We start from the raw sequence: 12,598 nt of genomic DNA on the forward strand, positions 1-12,598 counted from the left end.
GGGGACGGGTACTGTGGGGGCTGCTGGACAAAATGCAGGCGTTATCGCCGGCATCTCCTTTCTGTATTGGTTCATTTAAGAGATACTTAATATTGACCTTAAACATGCTGAAACAGCAGCTTCCATATATTGTAAGAGTAGAATTGTTCAATAAATATCCCCCAATGTGCCCTAAGTAGGCACTGTAGGCACGCAAAGCCACTATGTAATTACGGTAATTGTAAAGATAATATTGTTTTTTGTATATTTATGTGTATTGTTACATCACCAAATGTTCTTTGCATCAGTAGAAATGGTAGCACATGGCAATATATGTGATTAAGGGGTACATTTACTATGCAGTGATAAGAGCGGAGAAGTGAGCCAGTGGAAAAGTTTCCCCATCAACCAATCAGCAGCACAGTATAATTTTATAGTATGCAAATTATAGATGTTACTTCAGTGCTGATTGGTTGCCATGGGCAACTTCTCCACTGGCTCACTTCTCTGCTCTTATCACTGCTTAGTAAATGTACCCCTAAGGCACCAGAAGTTAGGTAGAGTTATCTTGAACTGCTAAGCAAGATTACAGATAATATCCCTACAGTAGGGTGTATCATTCAGAAAAATAAAATACTTTATAATATCCAGTTTATAAAAAGAGGAAAATAATGCTAAAAAGAAATTGATGTAAAAACATCACTACAAGATGTAGAAATGCGCACTAGTAGCTGAATGGCACCATCATTATATACAGGGAAGTCAGCTCTATTGTTCAGTCTGTAAGAACCAGAGAAAGTGACCTTTAACCTGGAGCCTTCAATTAGTGCTCCTAAATATTACCTCCATTGCTCTACGTAGGGTGTCATCTTACTATTGGGATATAACCTCCTTTTGGATCGCCTAAATAGTAAAATAACGCACATCTTTACACAACTATATTGACGCTCTAGATAATAACCTGTGACAGAGGCAAAGCTCATTGTATTTATTAATAAAATCTTTTTTTTATATATAAGTATTAATCAATTATGCACAAGAAATGTCAGATCACTAGTAATTTTATGAACTTTCATTTTTGACTGTGTCACCGATGACATTATTATGCAGATATTGGTTTTATCATTGGTAAGATAATGGGGCAGATGTATTAACCTGGAGAAGGCATAAGGAAGTGATAAACCAGTGATAAATGCAAGGTGATAAACGCACCAGCCAATCAGCTCATAACTGTTCATTTACATATTGGAACTGATTGGCTGGTGCATTTATCACCAGTTTATCACTTCCTTATGCCTTCTCCAGGTTAAAACATCTGCCCCAATGTGTGTAAGATACAACTGACTCTGTAAAGTGTCTATTTATCCAGGGTATCCAGAGATTCTTGTCGCCTGTTCATAGTAAGCATTTGTCCAGCAGATAAATGGATGCTTAGGAGTACATTTATTAAAGCTGCTAAAAATGAAAAGTGGTGATGTTGCCCATAGCAACCAATTAGATTCTGTCTGTCATTTCTCTGTTACATCCTAGAAAATGATAGACAGAATCTGATTGGTTGCTATGGGCAACATCACCACTTTTCAATTTTAGAAGCTTTAGTAACTATACCCCTTACATTAGGGCAGATGTATTAACCTGGAGAAGACATAAGGAAGTGATAAACCAGTGATAAATGCAAGGTGATAAACACACCAGCCAATCAACTCCTAACTGTTCATTTACATATTGGAGCTGATTGGCTGGTGTGTTTATCACCTTGCATTAATCACTGGTTTATCACTTCCTTATGCCTTCTACAGGTTAATACATCTGCCTCAGTGTTCCTTATACCTGTGACTGCCAAGTGATCTCCAAAATCAAAAGTCAACAAGCATAATGTTCAGCAAAAAGCATCTACAACAATGAGGAAATTGCAGACGAGAGCCAGATTCCGGCAAATCTGCCCATAATTTAAAGTGGCATTCATTTAAAATGCAAAACCAGGAAAGTTTTGCCTTTAAAATGAATGCTGCTTTAATAACAAGTGTAATTGCTTTCAAATCTGGGCAAATTCGTTGGAATTGTGTCTGTGCCTGCATTACATAAGCCCCTATATCTTAACCATATCATGGCTGGGCCAGGCCACTTGTCATATATGGGCTATGCCATTTCACAGGAAATCATTTTTTGACACCTACTTCATATACAAAAGTGAATTTTATATTATTATTTTTTTCTTTTTCTTTACTGATTGATCTATTGTAAAATAGCAGAATAGATATAGATTCCTGCCATTCCAAATGTTGATATTATTCATTGAGACTAAATATTAGCTCTGCAGTGCAGGCAGATCTGAGGATATCTTTAATGGCAGCATGATCCTGGATGTAGCCACTGAACGTCGTCGTTCACAGACATATCAGGCCAGCCCTGCAGCATGTCTGATGCTGATAGAGCATGCCTGTGTGTACAGGCGACCTGCTGACGAACAATATATCTATTGAATATGACGACGCAAGTGGGCGGGCATATACAGAAGGGGTGTACGCCCAGACATATTGGGAGGACGAGTGACAAGTGTGTATGCACAAGATCATTTATGCATAATCCTTACCAATCATTTCATTGGTCGGCAGATTGCATGGCCAAGCGACCTTTGGTCAAGTGTGTACCCCATCTAAAACCATTACAGGGTTTAGGGACAAAGCTGCATTTATATTTTTCACCATTTTAATGTAGTGTACCAGTGTGCACATATTCTCATGGGGAGAGGAGGGCAAGTGTTGGAAGGCTGACACCACTTGGTTGGGATGACCGTTTGTCTGCTTGTCAGTCACATGTGGTAAGGCAGCAAAATGTGTTTCAAAACCCCATAACTAAGCAATCACTGTGACATGACTGTAACACAGAGGTGCTCTGTGGCACCAGCATTTGGATCATAGCACTAACACTAAGGGCAGTCAGTCAGTCCCTGGCTACTTGCTGCAGCCTTGGGCTGTCGCTGATTAATCAAACAATGGGGTCTATTCAAGAAGCAGTGAAAAGAGTGGAGAAGTGAGCCAGTGGAGAAGTTTCCCATAGCAACCAATCAGTGTTGAGGTAACATTTACAAACTGCATTCTATAAAATTATACGTTACAGCTGATTGGTTGCCATGGCCAACTTCTCCACTGGCTCACTTCTCCACACTTCTGCTTCACAAATAAGAGGAGAGAGGCCAGGTAATAAGGCTGGGAGGCATATGACATAATGAAGACTTACTTTGTATAAAATGCCACAAATTTTGATTCCTCAATATCCCCTTGTATTATGACATCATCAAAACCTTCCCCATTGCCTGAAACAGCAAAATGAAGAAGCAGTTAGAGCTTGGAGGTCTATAATATACATTGTGAACATACTGTATTTCAGTTATCTATAACAATTATTTTGAAAAGAAATGCATGTATAAGCCTTATGCTGCAAGGTGCACACGTGGAGGCTCTGTAACAATTGTCAGACACAGTATAAAACATATATTAATTTACCAGGCGAGTAAAACATATATTTATTTACCAGATACCATTTAGCTCTGCCTGACATAGGAATCTTTTCTGACCTCATTGGCAGCAATAAACTTGCAAAGATACAAAGTTGTGTTTAAGCACTACTTACCTTCGCTGCTTGGCTTACCCAGTTTGTTAAAGCAACTTGCTCATATTACCGTAGTTTAACTACTCAAAGTATCCTCATTTTATTATTATTATTATTATTATTAGGGATGAAGGGGGAAATTTACCCTGTTGGGGGACTATTTTCCGCTAATGCAGTGATTTTGCAATATGCAAATTTAACTAAAAACTTAACTTCACAGACCAAATTTTGGCAAATCACCATCGGAACAAACATTGTCATATGCAGATGCATCGCCGCCATTTCAGGGTTGCAGGGTTTTATTCCTTTTTCTTGATGCCATTTTTATTATATTTCCATCACTCATAACTTTTCTTCCTCGTGTCACGATTTTACTACTCTTCCAAAAACTATCATCTTTTTCCAGCCTTTGCCCTGCTAACCTCTCTTTCTGTTGTTATATGAGATACAAAGTCCCAGCTTGAAGTTTCTAGAAACATCTAGAAAATAATCACCATACACAATTGTACTTTTACCTGCATAGCGTATGCTCTTCCCAAACATTGCCGTCCACAGGTAAGGAATCGTATTTATTTCTGTTCCTTGAGCCAGCATGTTCAGTGCTGCGATACGGCCTAGATCCCAAGAGAACAGGAAGTAAGAAGCATGAATGTAATGAGAAATGCACACCACTACGGGATGTAGTCAAGATCCAAACAGTCAGTGTCCCAACACTGGAAACTGACACTCACAATGCAGATAGATCAGCGCCGTAACTACGTGTGTGCCAGGTGTGCCTGGCACACAGCGCAGTCGCCCTGGGTGCGCAGCGGCCAGTGGCTTGTAATGAGTCAAACTGACTCATTACAAGCCGCCTCTGCTGTGTGCGCAGCGCTGAAGCCGGAGGCAGGGGAGGAGAGCAACAGCGCCGGAGGCAGGGGAGGAGGAGGAGGGAGGGAGACTGGAGCCGTGCAGCGCTATGTAATTGGTAGAGGCACCGCTGCAGCAGTCCCCTCTCCTTCCACATTGGCTGCCCAGAGCTGCTGTGAATGCTGGGATGCGCTTCCCTCATCCCAACATTCACAGCGGCAGCCAGCCAATGTGGAAGGAGAGGGGACTGCTGCAGCGGCGCCTCCACCAATTACATAGTGTGGCTCCAGTTCCCCTCCCTCGTCCTCCTTCTCCCCTGCGGCTGCCCGGGATCTACCAGCACAAGGAGCCTGACATCCAGCGGGGAGAGATGGTAAGTATCTATCTATCTGTCTCTCTCTCTCTCTCTCTCTCTATCCTGTCTGCCACAATGTATAAAAAGGAGGACTGGCTACCGTAATGTGTGAAAAGGGGACGCTATCTCCCGTAATGTGTAATAAGGGGATGCTGTCTGCCGTAATGTGTAAAAAGGGGGATGCTGTCTGCCGTAATGTGTAAAAAGGGGGACGCTCTCTGACATAATGTGTAAAAGGTGGACGCTGTCTGCCGTAATGTGTAAAAAGGGGGACGCTCTCTGCCATAATGTGTAAAAGGGGGAAGCTGTCTGCCGAAATGTGTAAAAAGGGGTACGCTGTCTGCCGTAATGTGTGAAAAGGGGGAAGCTGTCTGCTTTTAATGTGTAAAAAGGGGACGCTGTCTGCCGTAATATGTAATAAGCGGACTCTGTCTGGCGTAATGTGTAAAAAGGGGATGCTGTCTGCTGTAATGTGTAAAATGGGGGAAGCTGTCTGCCGTAATGTGTAAAAAGGGGACGCTGTCTGCTGTAATGTATGAAAAGGGGGACACTGTCTGCCGTAATGTGTAAAAAGGGGACGCTGTCTGCCGTAATGTGTAAAAAGGGGGACTGTCTGCCGTAATGTGTAAAAGGGGCTCTACCTGGTGTAGTGGCGCTACTGTGCAGCGTAATTTGAATAATGGAGACTACTGTGCACCGTAGTATGAATTGGTATTATTTTGTGGCCATGCCCCTACCCCATGAAGCCACGCCCATATATATTTTTCGCGCAACTGCGGCGCGCACTGCCCCTATCTTGCATAGGGGAGGGGGGCGCCAACGCTGTTTCTTGCACACAGCGCTAAAATGCCTTGTTACGGCACTGAGATAGATGCCCAAGTATAGGGTTAGGCCACGAGAGGGCCAAGGTTAGGCTACAGGAGTGGTGGGTTAGAATTAGGGGTAGGGTATATTGTCATCATTGGCCATGCCAACAGGCATCATATAGACACTGATGAAATGTTGACATGTTAGAATATCAACATATCGTCCCTGGTGGGCCCTCCCCCTAGTGTCTAGCCCTAACCCACCACCCATGTAGCCTAACATTAACGTCCCCCTAGTGCTGAACCCTAGCCCTCCTGTCCTACAGCCTAACTCTAAAGTCCCCGTAGTGCTGAACCCTAGCCCTCCTGTCCCACAACCTAACCCTAACATCTTCCTAGTGCTGAACCCTAGCCCTCCCGCCCCACTGTCTAACCCTAACATCCCTCTAGTGCTGAACCCTAGCCCTCCTGTCACACAGCCTAACTCTAAAGTCCCCCTAGTGCTGAACCCTAGCCCTCCTGTCCCACAACCTACCCCTAACATCTTCCTAGTGCTGAACCCTGACCCTCCTGTCATACAGCCTAACCCTAACATCCCCCTAGTGCTGAACCCTAGCCCTCCTGTCCCACAGCCTAACCCTAACATCTTCCTGGTGCTGAACCCTAGCCCTCCTGCCCCACTGTCTAACCCTAACATCCCTCTAGTGCTGAACCCTAGCCCTCCTGTTACACAGCCTAACTCTAAATTCCCCCTAGTGCTGAACCCTAGCCCTCCTGTCCCACAGCCTAACCCTAACATCTTCCTAGTGTTGAACCCTAGCCCTCCCGCCCCACTGTCTAACCCTAGCATCCCTCTAGTGCTGAACCCTAGCCCTCCTGTCCCACAACCTACCCCTAACATCTTCCTAGTGCTGAACCCTTGCCCTCCTGTCATACAGCCTAACCCTAACATCCCCCTAGTGCTGAACCCTAGCCCTCCTGTCCCACAGCCTAACCCTAACATCTTCCTAGTGTTGAACCATAGCCCTCCCGCCCCACTGTCTAACCCTAACATCCCTCTAGTGCTGAACCCTAGCCCTCCTGTCCCACAACCTAACCCTAACATCTTCCTAGTGCTGAACCCTAGCCCTCCCGCCCCACTGTCTAACCCTAACATCCCTCTAGTGCTGAACCCTAGCCCTCCTGTCACACAGCCTAACTCTAAAGTCCCCCTAGTGCTGAACCCTAGCCATCCTGTCCCACAGCCTAACCCTAACATCTTCCTAGTGCTGAACCCTAGCCCTCTGGTCCCACAACCTACCCCCTAACATCTTCCTAGGGCTGCACCCTTGCCCTCCTGTCATACAGCCTAACCCTAACTTCCCCCTAGTGTGAACCCTTGCATTCATGTCCCACAGCTTAACCCTAACGTCTGTCTAGTGCTGAACCTTAGCCCTCCCTAGTGTTCACCTAGTGCTGAACCCCAGCCCCCCTGTCCCACAGCCTAACTCTCATAATGTTACTGTCGACCAAATTACTATATTAAACTTTCAGACCCCAACTTCCTGCACTGCTAATTCCTCAGAGAACATGCTGAGACCAGGCAGCCTGGCCTTAGAGTTCATCCCCCAGTCCTAGATATTCCATGAGTCACTCACCATATAAAGCCATCCTCCCACTTCTGCAACCCATCTATTTATTCAGCACTATAACATTTAACTAATCATGAGGGTGTCTGTGTTAAAGCTGAACGCTGTTGATTAGCATCCATTGCTTTGCTGCCTATGTAATGGAATGTTTCTAGAAAACATAACATATGATGGAACTGGGATAAAAGTCCTTAATATTTATCACATATCCCATATGGTCTTTGGTTATTTGATGTATAATTTTTAATTCTTTTTACACAGTTTTATTCATGTAAATTACAGGATTTCAATAGGTCATTTCTGCACAAAACACACTATTACCTTGCATGTGTGCCATCACACTATTACCTTGCATGTGTGCCATCACTATGTGTATCAACACACTATTACCTTGCATGTGTACCATCACTGTGAGCCAACACACTATTACCTTGCTTGTGTACCATCACTAAGTGTGTCAAAACACTATTACCTTGCATGTGTACCATCACTATGTGTACCAACACACTATTACCTTGCATGTGTGCCATCACTAGGTGTACCAACACACTATTACCTTGCATGTGTACCATCACTATGTGTACCAACACACTATTACCTTGCATGTGTACCATCACTATGTGTGCCAACACACTATTACCTTGCATGTGTGCCATCGCTATGTGTGCCAACACAATATTACCTTGCATGTGTAACATCACTATGTGTACCAACACACTATTACCTTGCATGTGTACCATCTCTATGTGTGCCAACACACTATTACCTTGCATGTGTACCATCACTATGTGTACCAACACACTATTACCTTGCATGTGTAACATCACTATGTGTGCCAACACACTATTACCTTGCATGTGTAACATCACTATGTGTACCAACACACTATTACCTTGCATGTGTACCATCACTATGTGTACCAATACACTATTACCTTGCATGTGTAACATCACTATGTGTGCCAACACACTATTACCTTGCATGTGTAACATCACTATGTGTACCAACACACTATTACCTTGCATGTGTACCATCACTATGTGTGCCAACACACTATTACCTTGCATGTGTACCATCACTATGTGTACCAACACACTATTACCTTGCATGTGTAACATCACTATGTGTACCAACACACTATTACCTTGAATGTGTGCCAACACACTACTACCTTACATGTGTGCCATCACTAGGTGTACCAACACACTATTACCTTGCATGTGTGCCATCACTATGTGTGCCAACACACTATTACCTTGCATGTGTAACATCACTATGTGTACCAACACACTATTACCTGGCATGTGTGCCAACACACTATTACCTTGCATGTGTGCCATCACTATGTATACCACCATCACCATGTGTGCCACCATACTATTACCTTGCATGTGTGCCATCACACTATTACCTTGCATGTGTGCCATCTGCCAGTGAGGTATATTGAGTTTTTTGTTATTCCGAAAAGCTAGTGGGAAAATGACAACATCCCCTGCAGCATAGACACCAGGAATGTTTGTCTGCATCATCTGGGGAAAAGGAAATATTGTATTTAATGTACAAGTACCATCGGGACATACCATCAACGGTTCTAAAGAAGCATCATTCTATCACCATCCCTACCATGTGGTAGATGAGTTGTGAGCTGCATTAGCAAAATGTGTATATTTAGAAACAAATATTGTATTCAACAGTTTGTTTCTATGGTTACAACTAATTTGGATGTACATTTTAAACTTTAAAACACACCTTTGGTAACCCATAACAAATTGTCATTTGAAAGCCTTACAAAAAGAAAATCTATGTTACCTTGTTAACGGGAATGTATCCTTTGGAATCAATGGTAACACCACTCTGCCTTAGAAATCCAGTAGTAGGACTTGCTCCTAAAATAAGATCATTTTTGCTGTTATTAGCTGCCTGTGCAGCAGGCATTCTTGGTCATGCACTGATATTTAACTGAGTTTTCATCAAAAGCAATGGCATAGCTTTATTAATGACAATGGTGTCTCAGTCCTGCAAATCAATCTCTTACACAGTTCTATTGATTAACGTGGCCACTATACTGATAGAGTTAAAAGATGGATTATATGAGAACAAAACAATATAAGATTGCATTGAGAATCTGCTGTTCACTGACACCCGACACAAATGTTTCCTAAACAGTAAACTTGTAAGATTGTAATACAATAATTTCAAACTCACTACACTAAAGGAAACATATTTGTTAATGATCTTCATCATTATCAAGAGTGTGTTTTTGTCATGATCATGAGGTCAGACAACCAAGATAACACAGCCAGTCACACTATTAGGTTAATGGCACACAAGTATCATCTATTTTATCCCTAGACTCTCTTCACACATTTTCTCTGTTTGCTTGGACACGGCAGACAGTGTAAATACCAATTCCAGGCACTATAGCAGTGATGTACTCTATGAACGCAGCATGTCTATGTGCCACTAGGACATTCAGAACCTGGATAGGGGAGGCTTAAAATAGGATTTTATATACCTACCGGTAAATCCTTTTCTCGTAGTCCGTAGAGGATGATGGGGTCCATTTGGTACCATGGGGATGTACCAAAGCTCCCAGTACGGACGGGAGAGTGCGGATGTTCCTGCAGAACTGATTGACCGAATTTAAGGCCATCAGCGGCCAAGGTGTCAAACTTGTAGAACTTAGCAAACGTGTTTGCCCCTGACCAAGTAGCTGCTCGGCAAAGCTGTAGAGCCGAGACACCCCGGGCAGCCGCCCAGGAAGAACCCACTTTCCTAGTAGAGTGGGCCTTAACAGAATTCGGTACCGGCAATCCTGCCGTGGAATAAGCATGCTGATTCGTAAATCTGATCCATCGTGCAATTGCCTGCTTAGAAGCAGGACACCCAATGTTGTTGGGATCATACAGGATAAACAATGCTTCTGTTTTCCTAATATGAGCTGTCCTTGTAACGTAAATCTTCAAAGCTCTGACCACGTCTAAGAACTTTGAAGGAGCAGAGGTGTCAGTAGCCACTGGCACCACAATAGTTTGGTTAATATGAAATGAAGACACAACCTTTGGAAGAAAGTGCTAATGAGTTCTCAGTTCAGCCCTATCTTCATGAAAGATCAAATAGGGGCTTTTGTGAGAAAAGGCCCCAACTCAGACACCCGCCTCGCGGATGCCAAGGCCAACAGCATGACCACTTTCTAAGTGAGAAACTTTAACTCAACCTCTTGCAGAGGCTCAAACCAATCTGTTTGAAGGGGCTGCAACACCACATTAAGGTCCCATGGTGCCGTAAGAGGCACGAATGGTGGTTGGATGTGCAGAACCCCCTTCAGGAACGTCTGAACTTCAGGAAGGGAAGCCAATTGTTTCTGAAAGAAAATGGACAAGGCCGAAATTTGGACATTGATAGACCTCAATCTTAAGCCTGCATCCACACCAGCCTGTAGAAATAGGAGAAGACGTCCTAATTGAAACTCCACCGTTGGAGAATTCCTGGATTCACACCAAGATACATATTTTCTCCAAATACGATGGTAATGTCTAGACGTTACTCCTTTCCTGGCCTGAATAAGTGTGGGAATGACCTTGTTGGGAATGCCCTTTCGGGCTAGGTTCTGGCGCTCAACAGCCATGCTGTCAAACGTAGCTGCGGTAAGTCTTGATAAACAAACGGCCCCTGCAGAAGCAGGTCCTCGCGAAGAGGAAGAGGCCGAGGATATTCTATCAGTAACTCCTGAAGATCTGGATACCAAGCCCTCCTTGGCCAGTCTGGGGCCATGAGGATCACCCGAACCCTTGTTCTTCTTATGATCTTGAGAATCTTTGGTATTAGCGGAAGTGGAGGGAACACATACACCGACTGGAACATCCACTGGGTTACCAGTGCATCCACTGCTACCTCCGCAAAGACCTCTTGGTGGACGCCCCATTCTCCTGGGTGGAGATCGTGTCTGCTGAGGAAGTCCGCTTCCCAGTTGTCCACTCCAGGAATGAAGATTGCTGACAGTGCTTGTGCGTGTCTTTCTGCCCAGAGGAGTATTCTTGTTACCTCTGACATTGCCGCTCTGCTTTTCATTCCGCCCTGACAGTTTATGGAAGCCTCTGCTGTTACATTGTCTGACTGGATCTGTATGGGACGATCTTGAAGAAGATGTGCCGCTTGTAGAAGACCATTGTAAATGGCTCTCAACTCGTTTATGTGAAGAAGTGTTTCTTGACTTGACCATCTTCCTTGGAAGCTTTCCCCTTGCATGACTGCTCCCCAACCTCGGAGACTTGCATCCGTGGTCACTAGGATCCAGGCTTGAATCCCGAACCTGCATCCCTCTAGGAGGTGAGAACTGTGTAGCCACCACAGGAGCGAAATTCTGGCTTTCGTCGACAGGATTATTCTCTGGTGCATGTGTAGATTACGATCCGGACCATTTGTCCAGTAGATCCCACTGGAACACTCTCGCATGGAATCGGCCATACTGTAGAGCCTCTTAAGACGCTACCATCTTCCCCAGCAGGCGGATGTACTGATGAATCGACACACGTGCTGGTTTCAAATTTTGTTTGACCATTGTCTGGATTTCCAGAACCTTTTCCACCAGTAGAAATAATAAGAATTTACTCACCGGTAATTCTATTTCTCGTAGTCCGTAGTGGATGCTGGGAACTCCGTAAGGACCATGGGGAATAGCGGGCTCCGAAGGAGGCTGGGCACTCTAGAAAGATCTTAGACTACCTGGTGTGCACTGGCCCCTCCCACTATGACCCTCCTCCAAGCCTCAGTTAGGTACTGTGCCCGGACGAGCGTACACAATAAGGAAGGATTTTGAATCCCGGGTAAGACTCATACCAGCCACACCAATCACACCGTACAACTCGTGATATGAAACACAGTTAACAGTATGAAACAATAGAGCCTCTCAACAGATGGCTCAACAATAACCCGATTTAGTTAACAATAACTATGTACAAGTAATGCAGATAAACCGCACTTGGGATGGGCGCCCAGCATCCACTACGGACTACGAGAAATAGAATTACCGGTGAGTAAATTCTTATTTTCTCTAACGTCCTAGTGGATGCTGGGAACTCCGTAAGGACCATGGGGATTATACCAAAGCTCCCAAACGGGCGGGAGAGTGCGGATGACTCTGCAGCACCGAATGAGAGAACTCCAGGTCCTCCTCAGCCAGGGTATCAAATTTGTAGAATTTTGCAAACGTGTTTGCCCCTGACCAAGTAGCTGCTCGGCAAAGTTGTAAAGCCGAGACCCCTCGGGCAGCCGCCCAAGATGAGCCCACCTTCCTTGTGGAATGGGCATTGACAGATTTTGGCTGTGGCAGGCCTGCCACAGTATGTGCAAGCTGAATTGTACTACAA

The 12,598-nt window shown here is 44.4% G+C and overlaps 1 protein-coding gene across 4 annotated transcripts in view; it reads right to left on the bottom strand.

Moving 5' to 3' along the window:
- AIFM3 (apoptosis inducing factor mitochondria associated 3) overlaps positions 1-12,598 on the bottom strand; it is a 194,116-nt gene that overhangs the window by 14,046 nt on the left and 167,472 nt on the right. For 2 of the 4 annotated variants that reach the window (XM_063964266.1, XM_063964267.1), the window contains exons 15-19: positions 9,039-9,115; positions 8,641-8,758; positions 4,107-4,205; positions 3,220-3,295; positions 823-882 (exon numbers count right to left, since the gene is read on the bottom strand). In XM_063964266.1, coding sequence (XP_063820336.1) covers positions 823-882; positions 3,220-3,295; positions 4,107-4,205; positions 8,641-8,758; positions 9,039-9,115 — 430 coding nt within the window. The remainder of the gene's footprint in view (positions 1-822; positions 883-3,219; positions 3,296-4,106; positions 4,206-8,640; positions 8,759-9,038; positions 9,116-12,598) is intronic. The other 2 variants (XM_063964268.1, XM_063964269.1) reach the window with 1 other exon arrangement.

Source organism: Pseudophryne corroboree, chromosome 1, assembly GCF_028390025.1.
Source record: "Pseudophryne corroboree isolate aPseCor3 chromosome 1, aPseCor3.hap2, whole genome shotgun sequence".
Taxonomy (NCBI): Eukaryota; Metazoa; Chordata; class Amphibia; order Anura; family Myobatrachidae; genus Pseudophryne; species Pseudophryne corroboree.